This window comes from Xiphophorus hellerii, chromosome 16 (genome assembly GCF_003331165.1).
Source record: "Xiphophorus hellerii strain 12219 chromosome 16, Xiphophorus_hellerii-4.1, whole genome shotgun sequence".
Classification (NCBI taxonomy): Eukaryota; Metazoa; Chordata; class Actinopteri; order Cyprinodontiformes; family Poeciliidae; genus Xiphophorus; species Xiphophorus hellerii.
The window spans coordinates 8,343,575-8,360,431 of NC_045687.1; the positions used below are offsets into that span (position 1 = coordinate 8,343,575).

General features: G+C 36.7%; 1 protein-coding gene across 1 annotated transcript; it reads left to right on the forward strand.

Moving 5' to 3' along the window:
• The first annotated feature begins 1,426 nt into the window (after window positions 1-1,426).
• Window positions 1,427-16,764, forward strand: zc3h7a (zinc finger CCCH-type containing 7A). The gene is made up of 23 exons (XM_032587243.1): window positions 1,427-1,562; window positions 2,799-2,901; window positions 6,583-6,622; window positions 6,798-7,001; window positions 7,588-7,746; window positions 8,726-8,806; window positions 8,970-9,023; window positions 9,109-9,148; window positions 9,232-9,575; window positions 9,668-9,920; window positions 10,014-10,042; window positions 10,118-10,262; window positions 10,373-10,531; window positions 10,764-10,969; window positions 13,191-13,291; window positions 13,423-13,604; window positions 14,209-14,282; window positions 14,390-14,523; window positions 14,600-14,705; window positions 14,790-14,898; window positions 15,003-15,136; window positions 15,922-16,085; window positions 16,172-16,764. Exons 2-23 carry the CDS (start codon window positions 2,834-2,836, stop codon window positions 16,359-16,361), a joined length of 2,976 nt encoding a protein of 991 aa, XP_032443134.1. The 5' UTR covers window positions 1,427-1,562; window positions 2,799-2,833; the 3' UTR covers window positions 16,362-16,764.
• The last annotated feature ends 93 nt before the right edge of the window (window positions 16,765-16,857 follow it).

The window sequence follows — 16,857 nt, forward strand, 5'->3', positions numbered from 1 at the left end:
TCAAATTGAGTCTGCATCAGTTTAATTTAATTTGCATGGTGTTTAACTGCAAAGAACAAACAGCAAAACCTCCAGACATAAATCTCAAAACAAGAAAAGAAAAGACACACAACACTGGTCACAACATATTGATTATTATTCTTCATTTTTACACTATTTTTTATCTGCTTAATTTGGTACAAACGGACAGGAGGGCAGAATACAGGTAGAGAGTGAGAGTAGAACAATTGTGTTCATTTAGGGTCTGGTTTTAATATTGTGTGCAACTGTTTTAACTGAGTCACAGCAAAGTAAAAATGTTGTACTAACAGGATGATTACACTCATAAAGTAACCCAGACGGCACTAAGTTTGTATGAAACTGGTGGTCCACTTTTATTATATCAATAATTCTATCAACATCTCATTGTCTTATTCTGTTAATGTGAACTAGATAGTTTTACAAGAGGTTCCACTATATCACACAAAATGCATAAAAGCAGAGTAATTCTGACCCATACATTTATTTTTCTGGTGTCATCCATATTTTTCTCTTCCAGAAGAATAAATCATTGTGGTGAACTCAGTGGTCATTTCCTCGATAAACAAACATCACACTTACGGAGCAGCGCACTCCAACTGCTAAATTTATTCAGCAATGGAAGCAAAATAGACTTGGAAACAACTGGAGAATTGTTGTTTTTGTTTGCTCTTTTAGTCATATTATATGTTCTTTAAAAAGCCTATATAAAAAAAAAACTTTGACAATTCCGCTTGTGATAAGAGGGCCTAAAAAGCATTTTTCTTTCATCTTCACTTCCCCAGAGATGCTTGCATACTGTTACATTAAAGGTACACTTCATGTAGGATGAGTGCCCCCTGTTAGTAAGTCAAGAATTGCATTTTTCCTTGTAAATCTCTGGGTTTTCTTTGAAATTCTTATCTACTATTTTGAGAAAGTTGTCGAAATTCTTTTATTTTTTGCTTTGTTTAAATAATTAAATGTGACCTTTCAGTCTGACTCCTATCTGAAGAATTAGAAGTCTGCAAAGTTTTATTCAGAGAAGTCATTTGACTCTCAGCTGTATGAGTCACTCAAATGAAAGAAAACAAATGGACAATTAAAAATGCACCAAGAACAGATCTGAAACTTCCTGAGTTGTTAGTTAAAAGTAAAAAGTGTGAAATACAAAAAACTAAATATAAATAATTGCTGAAAATCTTTTTTTTTCCTCTCAAAATTTTGTAAGAATTACTGACAAATAATCAATCCTGTTGTAATTCTATTATTTCAGAGGTAGATCCTAAACAGCCTACATTAACTTGGTAAGTGAAATGTAGCATGAAAAAAAGGAACGTTCATGATCCAGTGTTGTGTTTTTTCTGTCTCAAATGGTCATGTCTAATAATCGCCAGTGGGGGCAACAACATGAAAACGTCAATGATTAAAGAAGAAGAAGAAGAAGAAGCAAAGGGCGGCCTTCAGCGACATCTCTGGCTAAGTTCTTTTAGCTAAAACGAAGATTTCCTTTCCCCCTTCTTATATACAGACTGAAAGGTTGTTTGGAATAAAGACTCATTCATGTAAGTATCTAAAACAGATACTATTCAGAACTGTCTGTGTTATATTCTTCGTCTAAGCTTGGGGCTAAACATCTACAGCTCGCCATTGTTTGCGTTGAGGAACTAGTTTAACTTGGAAATACCAATGCTTTGTTTGGTTCAGACTTCCTCCTTTGAACTTATACAGTAGTGTCATCTTATTTATTAACGACTGTGTTTATGGTCTCTTGTAAGAAAAAAAAATACATTTTTTATTAAGTTTGAATTATTTTGTAACTGTGTAATAAACGGTAACATTTGCTAGCAGGAGGCAACGGTGGCTAACGAGAAGTATAATCGACGGCGTCTAGCCGCGGGTAACACACGTGCGCTAAAAGACATGCGTCCATTATCGGACAGCGGACAATACTTACATTTTAGAACTAAAATTTTCTCTATAACCGTCCTGTGTTCCGTGTGTAGACCTTTTATTTAACGACAGAAACTTTAATCTGCTGAAATATAAACCAGTTTTGAATCCGGTACGTGATACGGGGGCTGTACGAATAACACATCAACTCCTGAACCTACAGTGTATCCTACAGTGTTTGAAAGTTTGAAACACCGATTGAAATCATAATTGGTGTTAATGGTTTACTGCTGGTAGAAATGGCACATTGGTTGATTTTAGTCTTACAGCTTAATTCCTTTTTTAAACCTCGGTCATACGCAGTGTAGCCATTCCAGAATTACATATTGACCAGCCCTGACTGGTCAATATGTATAAATGTACTAATAATGTGTATTTGATTGTGACTTTTTCTCGTGAAGAGACATCGGACGCTAACTCAGACTGCGCGGTTAAAGCCGATCGAATCGTTGTCCGATAATAGACTGGTGTCTTTCAGATGCTAAAGTTTGAACATTTCCGGCAGGCCGGTGACCTAACTTATCCACACCCTCAACTATGTAATTATAACTTGTATTATTTATTTAAAATGCCGACCAAACCGTTTGTGCGCTTGTTTAAACTCTCATGCTTAAAAATAACTCACTTAACTCATATTTCCGGGACTGTGTGTGTGTCGTCATTTTCAAACTCGGAAGTGAACCTGGGAGAAGACATTCCAAGTAAAGCCTAAGCTTTACTTGGAATGTAAATTTTGACTCGGGCTATAGAACATGGACTGATGTAGAAAAATGAGCAGGTAGAAGAATTACAATTTATTTAATCTGTGTATGTTGTTTAAAAAGCTATATCAAACTTTATAATTGCAGGTGCTGTTTGAGGAGAGGACACTAAACGCGCAACTATGTCTGGAGCGTGTCGGGACAGAAGTCGTCGCTGGCAGGAAATTCAGAAAGGCCTTCAGTTCATTCAGTAAGTGTAATTTACAGATCATCAGTTGTTTAATAGGGTACACAAAAAGAGAACAAAAACAATTTTTTATGATAAATATTTAGTTTCCTACATCAGTGCACCTCATAAGGTTGAGAAAAAGTAAACCCTCAACTTGTTTTAGGGCCTTTTTGGTTTAGCACTTCACATATGCAGTAGAAAGAATAATAGTCTTTATTTAAAGGGTATCTGACCTACCACTTTCACTCAGCTTAAACTTTAAATCAGACTGCTTTCACTTCTTTTGGAAAATAGAGTTCAGAATGTGTTTTTTTTTTTCTACCTGGAAATTTGCATTTAATTTGCTATTTGCATTTAAATATTCTATCAATTTTATTAATGGAGCCTAGTATATCAGGGTTATGCTAGGTTATTAGCCTCTTAAAGTCTCTAAACATTTATAAATATGATGTGATAAAGAAAATTTGTTGTATACATTGCAACTAGTTTGTTAAATCCAAATTCCCAGTCCAAAAAACTATACTTCTGAGAGAGAGAAGTGAGCCATGTCACTGCTCCTGCTGAAGAAATAGTGCAAAGATGGGAGTTAGAAACTAGCATATAAGTAATATAATCTTGGCCAAAGCATGTTGTAAGCATTTAATTAAGCAAGCAGAAATCTCAGCTTGTGAAAATTAATATTAGTGTGTTGCATCACACCAATGTATTTTTTTCTATTGGTACATCAGTCAAGCTTTTAAGGAGTAAGTAATGGCTGTTTTGGTGGGTCTTTTTTTTAAACCAGAATATATATTTTTATTTATTTTTATGTCTGATTGTGAATGAAATCAACTTGAATAGAATAATATTTGGCTCTACTTGCCAGATTTTTACAAACAAAAAGGAATAAGACTTTGGTTCCACTCTTGCTTTCAAAGTGCAGACATTTTTAAAAATAGACATACATATTGAAGGAAACAAAGTTGTTTTTTTTTTTTTTTTTTATTAAGAAATGTGTACATATATACAATATTACAAAAACAAAATTAAGACAAGGTTGGTGATTCCCAGCAGAGTAGCTGGGCGCTCTTAAGCATTCATCAAAGAGAGCCTGAGGGAACAAACTGTTTCTGTGGCTGTTTGTTTATTCTGAAAGTGCTCTGTAGTGCCGACCCAAAGGAAAAAGTCTTAACTACTTGTGCCCGGGATGTATGGGGTCAGCTGACATTTTCCTTGCACCTAGATCTGTATAACTCCTGGATGGAGTGAAGAACAGCCCTGACTATTCTCTCTGCTGACCTGGCTGCTCTTTGCAGCTTGTCCGTCTCCTGTTTTGTAGCTGAGCCAAACCACACAATGATAGACAAACTCAGAACAGGCTGAAAAATGGCTGTGTAGAAGATGACCAGCAGCTCCTGTAGCTGCTCCGACTTTAGTTGTTTTTATTCCATAAACTGCAGTGGGATGTTAAGATAATGTATATTTTGAAGCTTACCAGAAATGAGCATGGAAGAAGGAAAATGTTTCTGTGATTCTAGTCGTACAGAATTCTGTTTTTATTATTTTTGTGAGATTAGCTGCGAGGCGGCAGAGATGGCCTTTGTTTTTGTATTTTTTTTTATATCTGGGCTTGGCTTCGACACTGTGTAGACTAAAGCTTTGTGCAAACCTTGTTCTGCAGCTGTGCTACACAGAGTAATGTCACATTTCCACTTATCTGTCAGAGACATTTTCTTAAAACAAAAATGATAACTGAAATTGAATTTATTTCATAGCTTTGTCAGGTTAGGAGATTGCAATTTCCAACCAGATGTTGTAGTAAATCTGACCACATTATTTTATGGCATTTAACATTTATGAACAACATAGATTTGTCACTTTGATTTTAGTTGTTTGCCATAGAGTAAAACACTGAAACAGTTTAAAGAAATACGATTTATTTTGAGTTTAGTGAGGTAATTTTAAGGTTATAGAAATTTTATGTGGTAATAGACTGTCCAGATTTCTTCAGTGTGTTTTCAAAGAGAACAAACACACCGGAGATGACAAAATAACCACATATCAAAACAGAACTTCCATTGTAATGTTTAATACCACAGGAATTCAGTTTGTTCAATAAATCATGTGATCTTTTCAGGATAGTATGAGATGACTTACACATATTGATTCTACGTCACTATTTTGTGAGGGTTTTACATTTTTAAGTGAACTGTCTTGAAATGAGTGTTATAGAGTTCACTGTCTTCTTTTTCATAATGTGTAAAGCAACATCATACTGAGACATTTTACATCCTTGGTGTTCAGTACCATTTAGTGTGAATAAACAATTACTTTGTTCTTTCTTAGAGGCAAATTTTAACAGATTATTGAAAGTAGATTTTTGAGGGTATTCTTTTCTTAAGCATCTTTTTCTGTTGATGTTGGCTTTTTTACAGTCAGTTTGTGCGTACATTGCGACCAGTCCAGCTAATGATGAACACAAACACCTGAACACTTTCCTGGTAATTCATTTTTATGGATGTCACCGAGACAGTTTATGCTGAGGGTATCTTCAGGAAAACGTTCACCCTAGTGGACAATAAATTTGTATCTTATCTTATCTTCCTGTTAAAATTTAGTTTGCTTTTCCACTGTCACCACATCTATGCTCAATATACAACATTTGAGCAAAGTTAAAGGTTTGATGTAATCAACTGCGTGTTGTCACCAGTTCAGGAGGAGTTATTGCTACAAAGATGGTAACTCTCTGCAGCCAGCTGTGTTTATTGACATAGGAAACCTATTCCCAATAAAATAAATAAGCTCAGGCTACATTTACACAGTCGGACTTAATGCACAATTCCAATTTAATTTTTTTATTTTTTGTTTGCGTGGTCATTCATGCTACTGAATTTATGGAAGTAATAATGGATTCTATCATCTAGGAGTTGATTTTTAAAGTTATTCAGCAATGAGAGTCAGCAGGTTTGTCACAAGGTCATAACCAAATGAAGGAAGCTGAGAAAAAAAAGCACAGCTTATAACAATGGCCTTTGGTGGAGCATTAACTGCAACTTCAAATGAAGAAGCTTGGATGCGATGAGTGTTTTTTCATTTTTTTGTCTTTTTTGTTTGCGTGGAGTGGTGAAATTGTTATGTGATGTGCTTCACTGACACACTTCTTTCTTTTCATTCATAATTATAAACTTCAGCCATTATTTACATGTGGTTTGACATCGTCTGGCACTTTCTGGTGCAGAATTTTGATGCATGTGTCGCATGAATCGCGTATGAAATGCGACATGACAATTCATACTGTGGACCCTTTGGAAACAAATGTATCTGATTTAGTACCAAAAAGAATAGAATAGGGCAGTTCAGATACATTTCTTTATTTTGACTGCAGCATTATTTTATAACTAGGCATGTAATTGACTTTGAATCTGTCTATATTGACTATTTCCATGTATAAAGTAAATTGAATCTGTCTGTAAAGTTCTTGGTCACTGCATGTTGAGAGTTTAGCCTATATAAGCTGATAAACTTAAACAGTCTGCAAAACATGGTCCTCCTTGTATTATGTTGCTGTACTACTTGATTGGGCTTCTTTATGGCTTTCTACTTGAGCTGCTAAACTTTAAAACATTTTTTTTCTCTTTAGTGGTTGCTTTTTATGTGTGTTTTAATCAAATTGACATATTGAAGGTGTGAAACTCATTCTGTTCTTTGGTTTGGGCTTTGTAGATCAACCCTTCCATTTCCTGGAACCCAAGAGCAGTATGAGGTAAGTTTTGGAAATTTGAATGTGGGTGCAGCATCTTTTATTTTTTTCCATGAGCTCATGTTGGGTAAGCTAAACTAAAGGCCAGCGTTTTAAAAGGAGAAGTTCTTTGTCTTGTGCATGCAATAACACATTGTTTTGTAATTGTCAGTGATTTTGTTTTCTTTTTAATTTAAAGGTGTTCATAAAGGAACTCGTGTGGAACCTGTTTGGAGAAGGAAATGATGTGTTCCAAGAAGGGGAGTGGACAAAATCAATTGAGATGTACACAGAAGCACTAAGTATAGCAGACTATGCGGACTCAGAAGATATCTGTGTTCCAACAAGTGTACTGGAGAAGCTGTATGCAAATCGAGCCGCTGCATATCTCAATATTGTTCCAGTAAGTTGGTGTCAGCTGGTTCTAATGCATCAGAAGCTGTCTCACTTGAGATGGACTGCAGGATTTCCAGTTCATTCATTTTTTAATGGAAGATATGTTGGCAAAGAACAAAGAAAACTTTCCAATTGATCGTCAAGTGTTTTTTTGCATTGTCATTCAGTTGATAACTGGCTGAAGTTATTCACTGAAAACAGAAAATTCTGGATATGACAAGAGAGCTGATCAAGTTTTTTTTAATACTGCTTAGCAGACCTAATCATATGGTTATTGGTTAAAATTTATACACATATTTCATGATCATTAATCTATCACAAAAATGTCAAAAATTTTATCACTTTTAAACAGTAAAGCTAGTTTTTTTTTGTTTTTTTATTTAAGGTTTTTAAATGGGATCCATCAAAAAATATTTGAGGAAAAAAGAATGACTTGCTATGTGAAGTATTTTACTTCTTCTGGATTCAACAACATGTTTTACATGTCAGGGAAAATATTTTACTGTTGTCAGAACAAGGCACACCCAAACCTAATTCAAACTAAAGTTAATTGGTGTGATCTTTTACACCATTTTTTTTGTCATCACTCATAGGGACTGTATGACCAAGCCCTAGAAGACTGTGAAAAGGCTCTCCAGTTGAATGAGGGGAACTGCAGAGCACTGTACAGAAAAGCAAAAGCCTTGAAAGAAATGGGGAGACATCAAGAGGCCTATGAGGCTGTTGCCAAATGTTCGCTTACAGTGCCTCAGGTAAGGACAAATATTTGCATGCTGCAGATTACTAATGTACATCTGCAAGGAATCTACTTGTTGTTTTGTCCGTGTCTAAGGAGAAAAAAATCACCCTGACAGGTTAGAGAGACAGAATATAGCAGTAACATGGGTACATACTGTTAATGCAACACAGAACACAGGCAGGACGAGTCTGGATGCAGTAAAATTGAGATACACTGAGAAACAGGATGATGATTGGAATGAGCTGGTGTTCTACTCGATTTGCCCGGATTAGTGATCAACTGATTGGGAACTAAAAACTTCAATCTCTTTCAACCAATGAGCACAGCTGAGTGCCTTCCCGTTGTGTTGACAACATTCTTCGGTGTTGCTGCTAAATGAAGCAGTCTCTAACTTGACTATTTTCAGGAGCAGCAAGGTGTTTATAAGTGAAGATGGAGGAAGAACAGAGATGTAGGAAACTATTTGAAAGGAAACCAGACAGTTCTTTAGGTCATTCATGCTGCTAGAGAATCAGAGAAAAAAACTTGAATGGATTTTAACAAAGTTGCTTGATCATATTTTTATAGCTTTCAGCCTCTGTCAGTCATTGAGCATGCTGGATTTGAAAAGGTTGACAGCTTTATGGAAAATTAAGGTCAGGGTCTCAATTTTCTTGGGACTCTAGCATCTTGTGTCTGACAGACGATGTGACTTTCTCTGCTCCAACTAAAAATACTTAATCACTTCTGGTAGGTAGGCTTTAGTAATACTTTAAATGATGTTGTTCTTCCTTCTTGTTTTAAAGCTGTCAGAGAGTTGTCTCAACTCGGTGTCGGCATGTCAAAGCTTGACTTGAACACATATTACTCATACAAAATAAGGACTTCCTTATTTAAAATGCAAAACACACAGTGAAGCATCTACTGTTTTTTGTCATAAATGTATTTCCTGTGTTTAAAGCATAACAGTAATGCACAAAGATTGTTTCACAGCTGCTGTTTTGTCTTCTCAGGATTCCAATGTCACACAGCTGACTCAGGACCTTGCCAAAATTTTGGGGTTGAAAATCCGCAAAGCTTATGTAAGAAGTAAGGTATGTATGAAAGTCAACTTGACCACACGTAATGTCATGAAGAGTTAGTTTTTTCTGTCTGACTCATGGGTTTTCAAGAGTAAGATCATTTAATAGGTATTTAAATGTCCTTTCCAAATGGTGATCAAAAAATATTAACTTCTTAAAAATTAATTTTTTACAGCCTGCCTTGAATGTTTTGCGTGGATCAAGTTATCAAGATGCATCATGTGACAAAGTATGCAACATCACCTTCATGAGTTCATTTGAAGAAAACAGTTTCCCAAGCAATACATTAATCTGTGAAATGTCTTCATTTTTAGTTTTCTCGTGGCTCAGATTCAGTTGAAGAAATAGAAATTGGTAAGTTTTACTATTAAAACGTTTTGGTCTGAATGTGAGAAGGAGCTGAGTCAGATCTAATGCTGTTGTGTTTTCTGTTTTAGAAGTGCCTCCATTTGCCCAAGATGGCAGTGTTTTGGCTTCAGGTCCAGCTCCGATCCAATCCCCGGCAGCAGTGCACGCCCCTCTGAATGACTCTGTGGTTGATGAACTTCCTCCTAGCAAAAGTATTTTATCTGTGCCCCCATCTGAGCCCCTGGGCTTTGAGTCGGTCCCCCTGCCTGTATCTGCCCCCACATCAGTTCCTCTGTCCATGCACTCATTTGTGAACGGTTGCCGAACCAGCAAGACCTGTCAGATTCTCGAACCCAGTCAAGATTTTGACAGCGACATAATTGGGGATGACCTGGATGACCTGCTGGACCAAGCTGGCCCTGAACCAGACATGGTTAGTGGGGGAATTTTAATATGAAGGAATATATGTGTCTAGATAGTTTATTTCTTTCAGCTGAACTGTAACTTTTCTGTGTCTTTCATCAGGGTATCCCCACCGTGAAAGGCCCTCTTCCCTTGCCTACCAGTATTTCCTCTGGCAGTTCTTTGTCAAATCCATTCCTGATGCCCTCTAATATAAGCCCTTATCTCCACACTGGTTCACAGCAGTGTACTGTAACTCTGCCTCCTCTCTATAACAAGTCAGGAAGCAGTACTTTGTTTGGTATGGACACTTTTCACTCCTTGCCCTCACCGCTGGACTCATTGGACAGCCTCAGCATATCAGACTACAAAACTGGTATGTTATTTTTTTATTTCTTAAAGGGCGAGATATTTATACAAAATAAATTTAATATCTTTCTTTTTGTTCTTCTCACTCCAATATTTCCAGATTTTGCCCACAGTCCCTTCATTCCAAAGGTAATTTCTCTGTTTAATCAGCAGGTTTTAATAATATAATTTTGGAGTAGTTTTTTAATTTCTTTTTAAATACAGCTCAACAATAAAGAACAGCCTATGGGAATGCCACTAGGTATGCCTGAAGTGAAGGACCTCCCTGCTGCTGTGGATTTAGCAAAAAACCCCTTAGCTGAAACACATGAGTTCAAGCAAGCTTGCTCAACGTGTTACGTCAAAACAGGTGAGGGTTTGTTATGACAGTAAAGGTAACTCCTCCTTGAGTTTCTGTAAGCTGAGAGAGTATGTTGTTTCGTTTGGTGTAAAGTTGTTGTTTTTTCCTTGTGCATGCAGGACCTGGAGTGTTGGATTACACTCTTCACACTGAAGATCATAAATGCAAAAAAGATGTATTACTTGGCAGAATAAAGCACTCACCTGATAAAACATGGAAGCTCATTCGACCCAGACCAACAAAAACCCAATATGTAGGACCTTACTACATTTGCAAAGGTAACTCGAGTGTACACTTTTCTTTTTCCCCTTGTGATTTTTGTTTTGATTTTTGAATAGCCTTTGTCAATCTAATAAATGTTTATTCTATTTATTTTTATCATAATACATCATAGTAAAACAAGTAGAGGAACTGCCATAGCAAGTTTTTCTTCCTTGTGCACAGTTTACTTTCTCTTAAGTCAAGTGTAGACTGTAAGGGAATACTAAAATGTGACCTTACCTGTTTCAGAGGTGGCTGTTGGAAAAGAGTGCCTATACCCAGGCCACTGCACATTTGCATACTGCCAGGAAGAGATTGATGTTTGGACTCTAGAGCGGAAAGGTTTTATCTCCAGGGAACTGCTTTTTGATCCTTTTGGGCCAAACTCAAACATCAGGCTAACTGTTCCCAAGATCTTACAGGAGCATCGTGGAATATTCATGTTTCTCTGTGGGGTTAGTGTTTTAATTTTTTCACCGCATTGACATTGGAGTAGGTTGATGTGTTTAGACATAAGGGTTGTTCTTTGTTTTTGTTGTTGATGAGGCAAATATTTTTTAAATCATACTGATTTAAGGGAAAACATTGACAAATGCTAAGGGCCTTGATTAAATTTATTATGTCTTATATGCTTAGATTATATTTTCCTCTGCTTTATTGGAAATATAAAAGCTGAGTATTTGCATCTGTAGATGTAAGATCAAGATAAAAACCTCTGCACCTCTATTAGTGATGTTATTTTTGTGATGTCATCAATTGAATTGAAGGTGCTTAAAGCATAAGACAATAAGCAGGAAAACAGGAAGTACTTTGTACTTTCCTTGAAGAAAGTATTCATATTTTATTAAGTGGCATGTTAAATTATTTATACTCTTCACAGTAATGAATGGGAAATTTTAACATAGCAATCAATCATGTAATCATATGACATTAGTTTCTTGGCAGGTTTTTGCTAGTTTCTGCTTGTACTTTGAATATTTATTTTTGATGATCTGTACTTTCAAATCTGAGTTTGGCAGGCCTGCCTGCTTTCACCCTAATTTTTTTGCTCCTTCCATGCTCCCCTCTGCCAAGACATGTTTTTGGTCAATTTAAGAGATGACTTTAAGCCAAATCCACTAGGGAGGTTGTGAAAAATTGCAAAGATACAAACTCTTATGCACATCTTCTTCATGAAAGTGGAGAGGCAGATTGTGGAGAGCCAGATTGTGCCTCTCCACAGTTTTTAGTTGAAGGCCTCTGAAAATATGCTTTTTAAATGTTGTCACAGTTGCATTGACTTTGGATCAAAAACGACATTAACTAAAATTCTCACCGGACAAATTTAATTAAGGAAAAAGCGAAAATGTCTGTACTTATACGGTCACAGAAATTGAGGGTGTCAGAGATCATGTGAGAGGTTGATCCATTAAGTGCTCTGTGGATTAATAAAATTATTTCTTTCTAAATAAGTCAACATTTTATGTAAAAATATTCCATGTTAATGGTGGAGTTTTGGCTCCTTCATTTTGAGTTGAAGCTGTACTAGTCCAAAAGAGTTTAACACTCGTCTTCCTTGCTGTCGGACTATTGTGATGAAAATATGAGTCATTGATGTGTGTAGAAACCAAGTATAAAACATCATCTCAGCTGTGTTGGACTGCTGGGGGATTTTGTTCTTGTGGACTCCATATTTGCACTTCTGACAGTATAGCAATTAACAAAAATACCACACTTGAACCATATATATATATACAGTATATCAGCAAAAATAGTAAAAATGTCGCACTGTATTTCTGTTGCAGCAATAACAATTTCATTTCAGTTATTATGACATATTGTTACTGTTCCAACTGTTACTAATTGCAACTTATTTTTTTTATTATAAGATGACTAACAGTCTTTAAATCTACAACAGCTTTTGATATAAGTCTAAATCTAGTTTTAAGTACTGAGGTAATTTAAAATCAATGTTGGTTTTGTGTTTACAAAGGAGTCAACTAATTTTTCTTACAGTTGTGGAAGACCAAAACAAAAAGTAGTTAAAATTTAGAGCTCCTATGGTACAAAATCTTTTTTCATTCTCCTCACTGAATAACATAGGGAGCCATAAAAGTTAGTGTTGGCAAAGTAATTAGCCTAATTATCTGCTTTTTTAAACAGTGCTGCATAGCATGCAGTTCATATTTAATGACACAGACATGCAAGCAAGTCCTTAAAACAGTTCTACTATAAAAAGTGTAATGAACGGCAGCACTCAGGTAAGTTGTGACGTTTTTCTTTCGCAAAGGAATAATTTTTAAACTGCCAACTTAATGTCCTTTTGTTTCACTGAGGATAAAAGTTCAAGGGAATTCCCACGGCGTCATATGTAGCTGACTACATGTGGGGGAGGAGAAGCATTCTACTCTTGAACATGTAATTAGTTCAGTGGAAGAAAAATTACATGAATGAAACTGCAATATGTTTAAAGCACTGTACAGAAACATACAAACTTTAACAAATATTACAAATAAACCAATGAAAAGACTGAGGTGGTACTTGACCTAAGCATTGGCAATACTTAATTAGTAGAAATTCTAAAAAATCTTAACTCACCGTACTTTGCCTGATTTGTGTGTTTGGCTAAAATTAACCAGATATTGTATTGTTTGGGAAATGATGAAACTTCCTTAATGCACCTTATTTGTCTTGCAGGTGTGCTTTGATCACAAACCCAGAATAATCAGCAAAACCAACAAAGATGACCCATCTCTTTGCTCTCATCCGGTGACAAAGCATGACTTTGAGACTCATAAGTGAGTCATTCAAAATTTGTTAAATTCTGTCTTAAAACATCCTTTTAGAGAGATTCTGAGAAACTTAGAAATTGTGAAAAAAATGATCCAATTACTAACTTTGTTTCTTCCCTTTTTATGTCTCCTCCTAGGTGCCTAGTTCACATTTTGAGGGACAATACAGTTCGTTATTCTAAAATCAGACCTTTGAGTCCCCAGAGTCAGCTGGATCTTTGCCGGCATGAAGTGCGCTATGGCTGCGTAAGAGAAGATGACTGTTTCTACGCCCACAGCCTAATCGAACTCAAGGTCTGGATGATGCAACATGAACTTGGTAAGCGACGTGTGTTACTTTAGCATTTTGCAAGAGATGAATGCCAGTCCGAAATACCATCAATAATACAAGAAGTCCTACAGTTTCATATAAAAGTATTAGAGTATCAATTCCAGCTTTCTTTCAATGAACTGCAAAGATCTGTAGAGGTCAGGTGGGCGTATTGGAGTCAGAGGAGATCAGAATGAAACTGTATGGCTGAAAACAGACAGAACTCAACATCTGAAGTATGAAAAATGGTGTGGGCAGCATTATGCAATTGCACTTTCTGAACGTCAACAGAAGACGGTTGATTCCATAGATGGTAACTTTGCAGTGGTCCATCATACTAAGCATGCATGTAGTGACAGTAGGGAGAAGAAGGGCGCTACAACCGTTCAGCTGAACTTGTTTGTCTTAGCAACCATCTTTTGTGTCCAACTGGAGGAGTCTGTAGGGTTGTTAATGTTCATAATGTGAATATTTAAAAGTGTATTGATATATTTGCTAGGTATTGTTTTGCTATCAGAAGTCTGAGGCGTTTTTGAGAATGCTGACAAAGATTTGATTTCTTGGAGGAAAAATATATATAGATTTTCACTCACTTTTTTAACTCTTCTTGCAGGTATCACTCATGAAAGTATTGTTCAAGAGGCAAAGAAATATTGGAATGCAACAGCTTCATTGCAAGGAGCACAGGTTGAAAACACACTACAAAACAATGTATCAACTCATTCTGTTTAACACAGATAAAAATAGCTGCAGTTGTCTAACAAAGTATCTCTATCTTCAAACATTGTCCCCAGTTTTCAAATCCCCAGAGAAGATTTGGCCCTCCAAATCTGAAGATGATGTTTGTTTGTGGCCAGTGCTGGAGAAACGGCCAACTGAGTGAAGCTGACAAAAATAAGAAGTATTGCCAAGCAAAGGCAAGACATACGTAAGTATTTCAACAATCTCTTGGATTGTTTCAAAATGAGCGAATATTACAGTAATTGGTCTCTTACTGATTTTAGGTGGGCAAAAGACAAGAGGGTTGTGCTCGTTAGTTCTCATGAAAGAAAAAAGTGGACAACAGTAAGACCACTTCCAACCAAAAAGCCCATCCCATCTCAGTTTGAGGTACACATCCAGCATTGTTATATTTTGTGAATAACACTTTCTTTTTGAGTTTCTGCTAACTGGTAACTAAATGTTTCATTTTAGATTTGCATGCATGTGACAGCGGGCAAGAAGTGTCAGTACATCGGCAATTGCACATTTGCTCACAGTGTAGAAGAAAGAGACCTTTGGACCTACATGAAGGAAAACAACAGTAAGTTTCTGTGGAGGAGCTCGGCTTTCTCACTTGGGTGGATTTCATTAGTACAATTGAATCGCCTTACAATGCAGCACACTCATTGTACGTCCATCCTCCAGTTCCAGATATGGATCAGCTTTATGAGCAGTGGCTGCAGTCTCAGAAGCCTGGCTGGGGGGACGAAATGTCCAACAATTCTTTCAGGGAGAACGGCAAACAGATCCACATGCCGACAGACTATGCTGAGGAAGTGGTGAGTTGCAGAGCCAGCTGCCTCCGCAAACAATTCATGTTTAAACTGGCAGTTGGCATGTTTGTTCTGGAAACATGAACTGTTCAACAGAGAAATGACAGCTTTCATTCCATGAAGTAAACTACTAAGAAATAAGCATCCCTCTGATAGATTGTTGCATCTCGATGCTGATCTGAAAATATTTTATACCTCAATTTGATTACAAGTCTCTACCACTTTGTCAACTTCAGTGGAGTTATTCATTGAAGTTAAGTTTACTTGTACAGGACACTTCAGCAACAAAGTGGGTCAATGTGCTTTATACTATAAAATAAGTAACCAATTGTGAAACAAGCAATAAACATTACATTTTGTCAAATGCCATCAAACCTATTAAGTAAATAGATTGAGCAATGTTCCACTCAAAGGCAACTCTGAACAGGTGAGATTTAACCTTAATTTAAAGAAACTCTGTTCCTGCATTTTTGTAGTTTTCTGGAAGTTCCTTCCAGATTTGTGATGTGTAGAATCTGAATGCTGTTTCTCCATGTTTGGTTCTGGGGATGCAGAGCATACCAGAAACAGAAGACCTGAGAGGTCTGTAAGGTTGATATTTTTGGATCAAAAGATCTTGTTGCTAAGCTATTCACTGATTTATAAACTACCACAAGTATTTCAAAGTTCTCTGAACTACAGAGAGGCAGTGCAAGGACTTTAAGCTCTGTTGTCCTGGTTTTTGTGAGTTCTAGTTTGGTTATTTGCCTCGTAATTAAAGAAAAATTTAAAAGCTGATTTCTTTTTTGCAGGCCGGCAATCATTGCTGGTTGTGTGGTAAAAACTGCAACAGCGAGAAGCAGTGGCAGCAGCATATCACTTCAGAGAAACACAAAGAGAGAGTTTTCAACTCGGAGGATGATCAGAACTGCTGGCAGTACAGATTTCCCACAGGCACTTTCAAAGTTTGTGAGAGGTAAGATCAGATTAAGCAGCTGGTCTATGCCTGGTGCCTTGGACCTCCTTCTGCAGTTTTTGATGTTTGATGTTGTGTTTCAACAGATTTCTCAAAGGCACTTGCACAGAGGATGACTTGTGTAAGCTGGCTCATGGAGAGCAGGAGTTGAAAGAATGGATGGAGCGCAGGGAATTCCTTTTGATGAAACTTGCCAAAGCGAGAAAAGACCATCTTATAGCACCAAATGACAATGATTTTGGAAAATACAGTTTTCTCCTTAAAGACATTAAATAATGACATGCTGGAAATATTGATGCTCACTCGCAAACAAGACAGTATTGAGTCATAAGTCGGGTCTTTGTTAAAAGGCCTCTGCTTGGAGCAGGAAGTAGCCTGATCCCAGCATGATTTAACAGAGGGCGTACAGGACCGTCCCTCTGATTGGTGGGTGGTTTTCTCTGATCCAATCTACAGAGTGTTATCATTAATGGCAAATATTCAGTGTGCGACACCTGAAGCTTTGCTACACATTGTTCTGTAGAAACGCCTGAATATGGTGACAAAAATAGCATGTGTAAACCTTGATCAGAGACATGTTCCGATGCTTAGTTAACCTAAAAGAAATTCTTTTCACAAAACATTTGTATATGTTAATGACCTTTCCTGTTTAAGTATTAAACTACTTAAATTGAGTTGACATTCTTGTGTTTTAATGAATCAACATAGGTCATTTTCACTTTCCATTTATCTGATAGTGTTACTGGTGTGATGGGCACCTTACCAAATAAAG

Excerpts from the sequence above, each read along its gene's own strand:
- zc3h7a (XM_032587243.1), top strand. The coding sequence starts at position 2,834 with ATGTCTGGAGCGTGTCGGGACAGAAGTCGTCGCTGGCAGGAAATTCAG. Across the intron at positions 8,807-8,969 it reads AAGCTTATGTAAGAAGTAAG|CCTGCCTTGAATGTTTTGCG; the intron begins GTATGTATGAAA and ends AATTTTTTACAG. Across the intron at positions 9,576-9,667 it reads CTGGCCCTGAACCAGACATG|GGTATCCCCACCGTGAAAGG; the intron begins GTTAGTGGGGGA and ends GTCTTTCATCAG.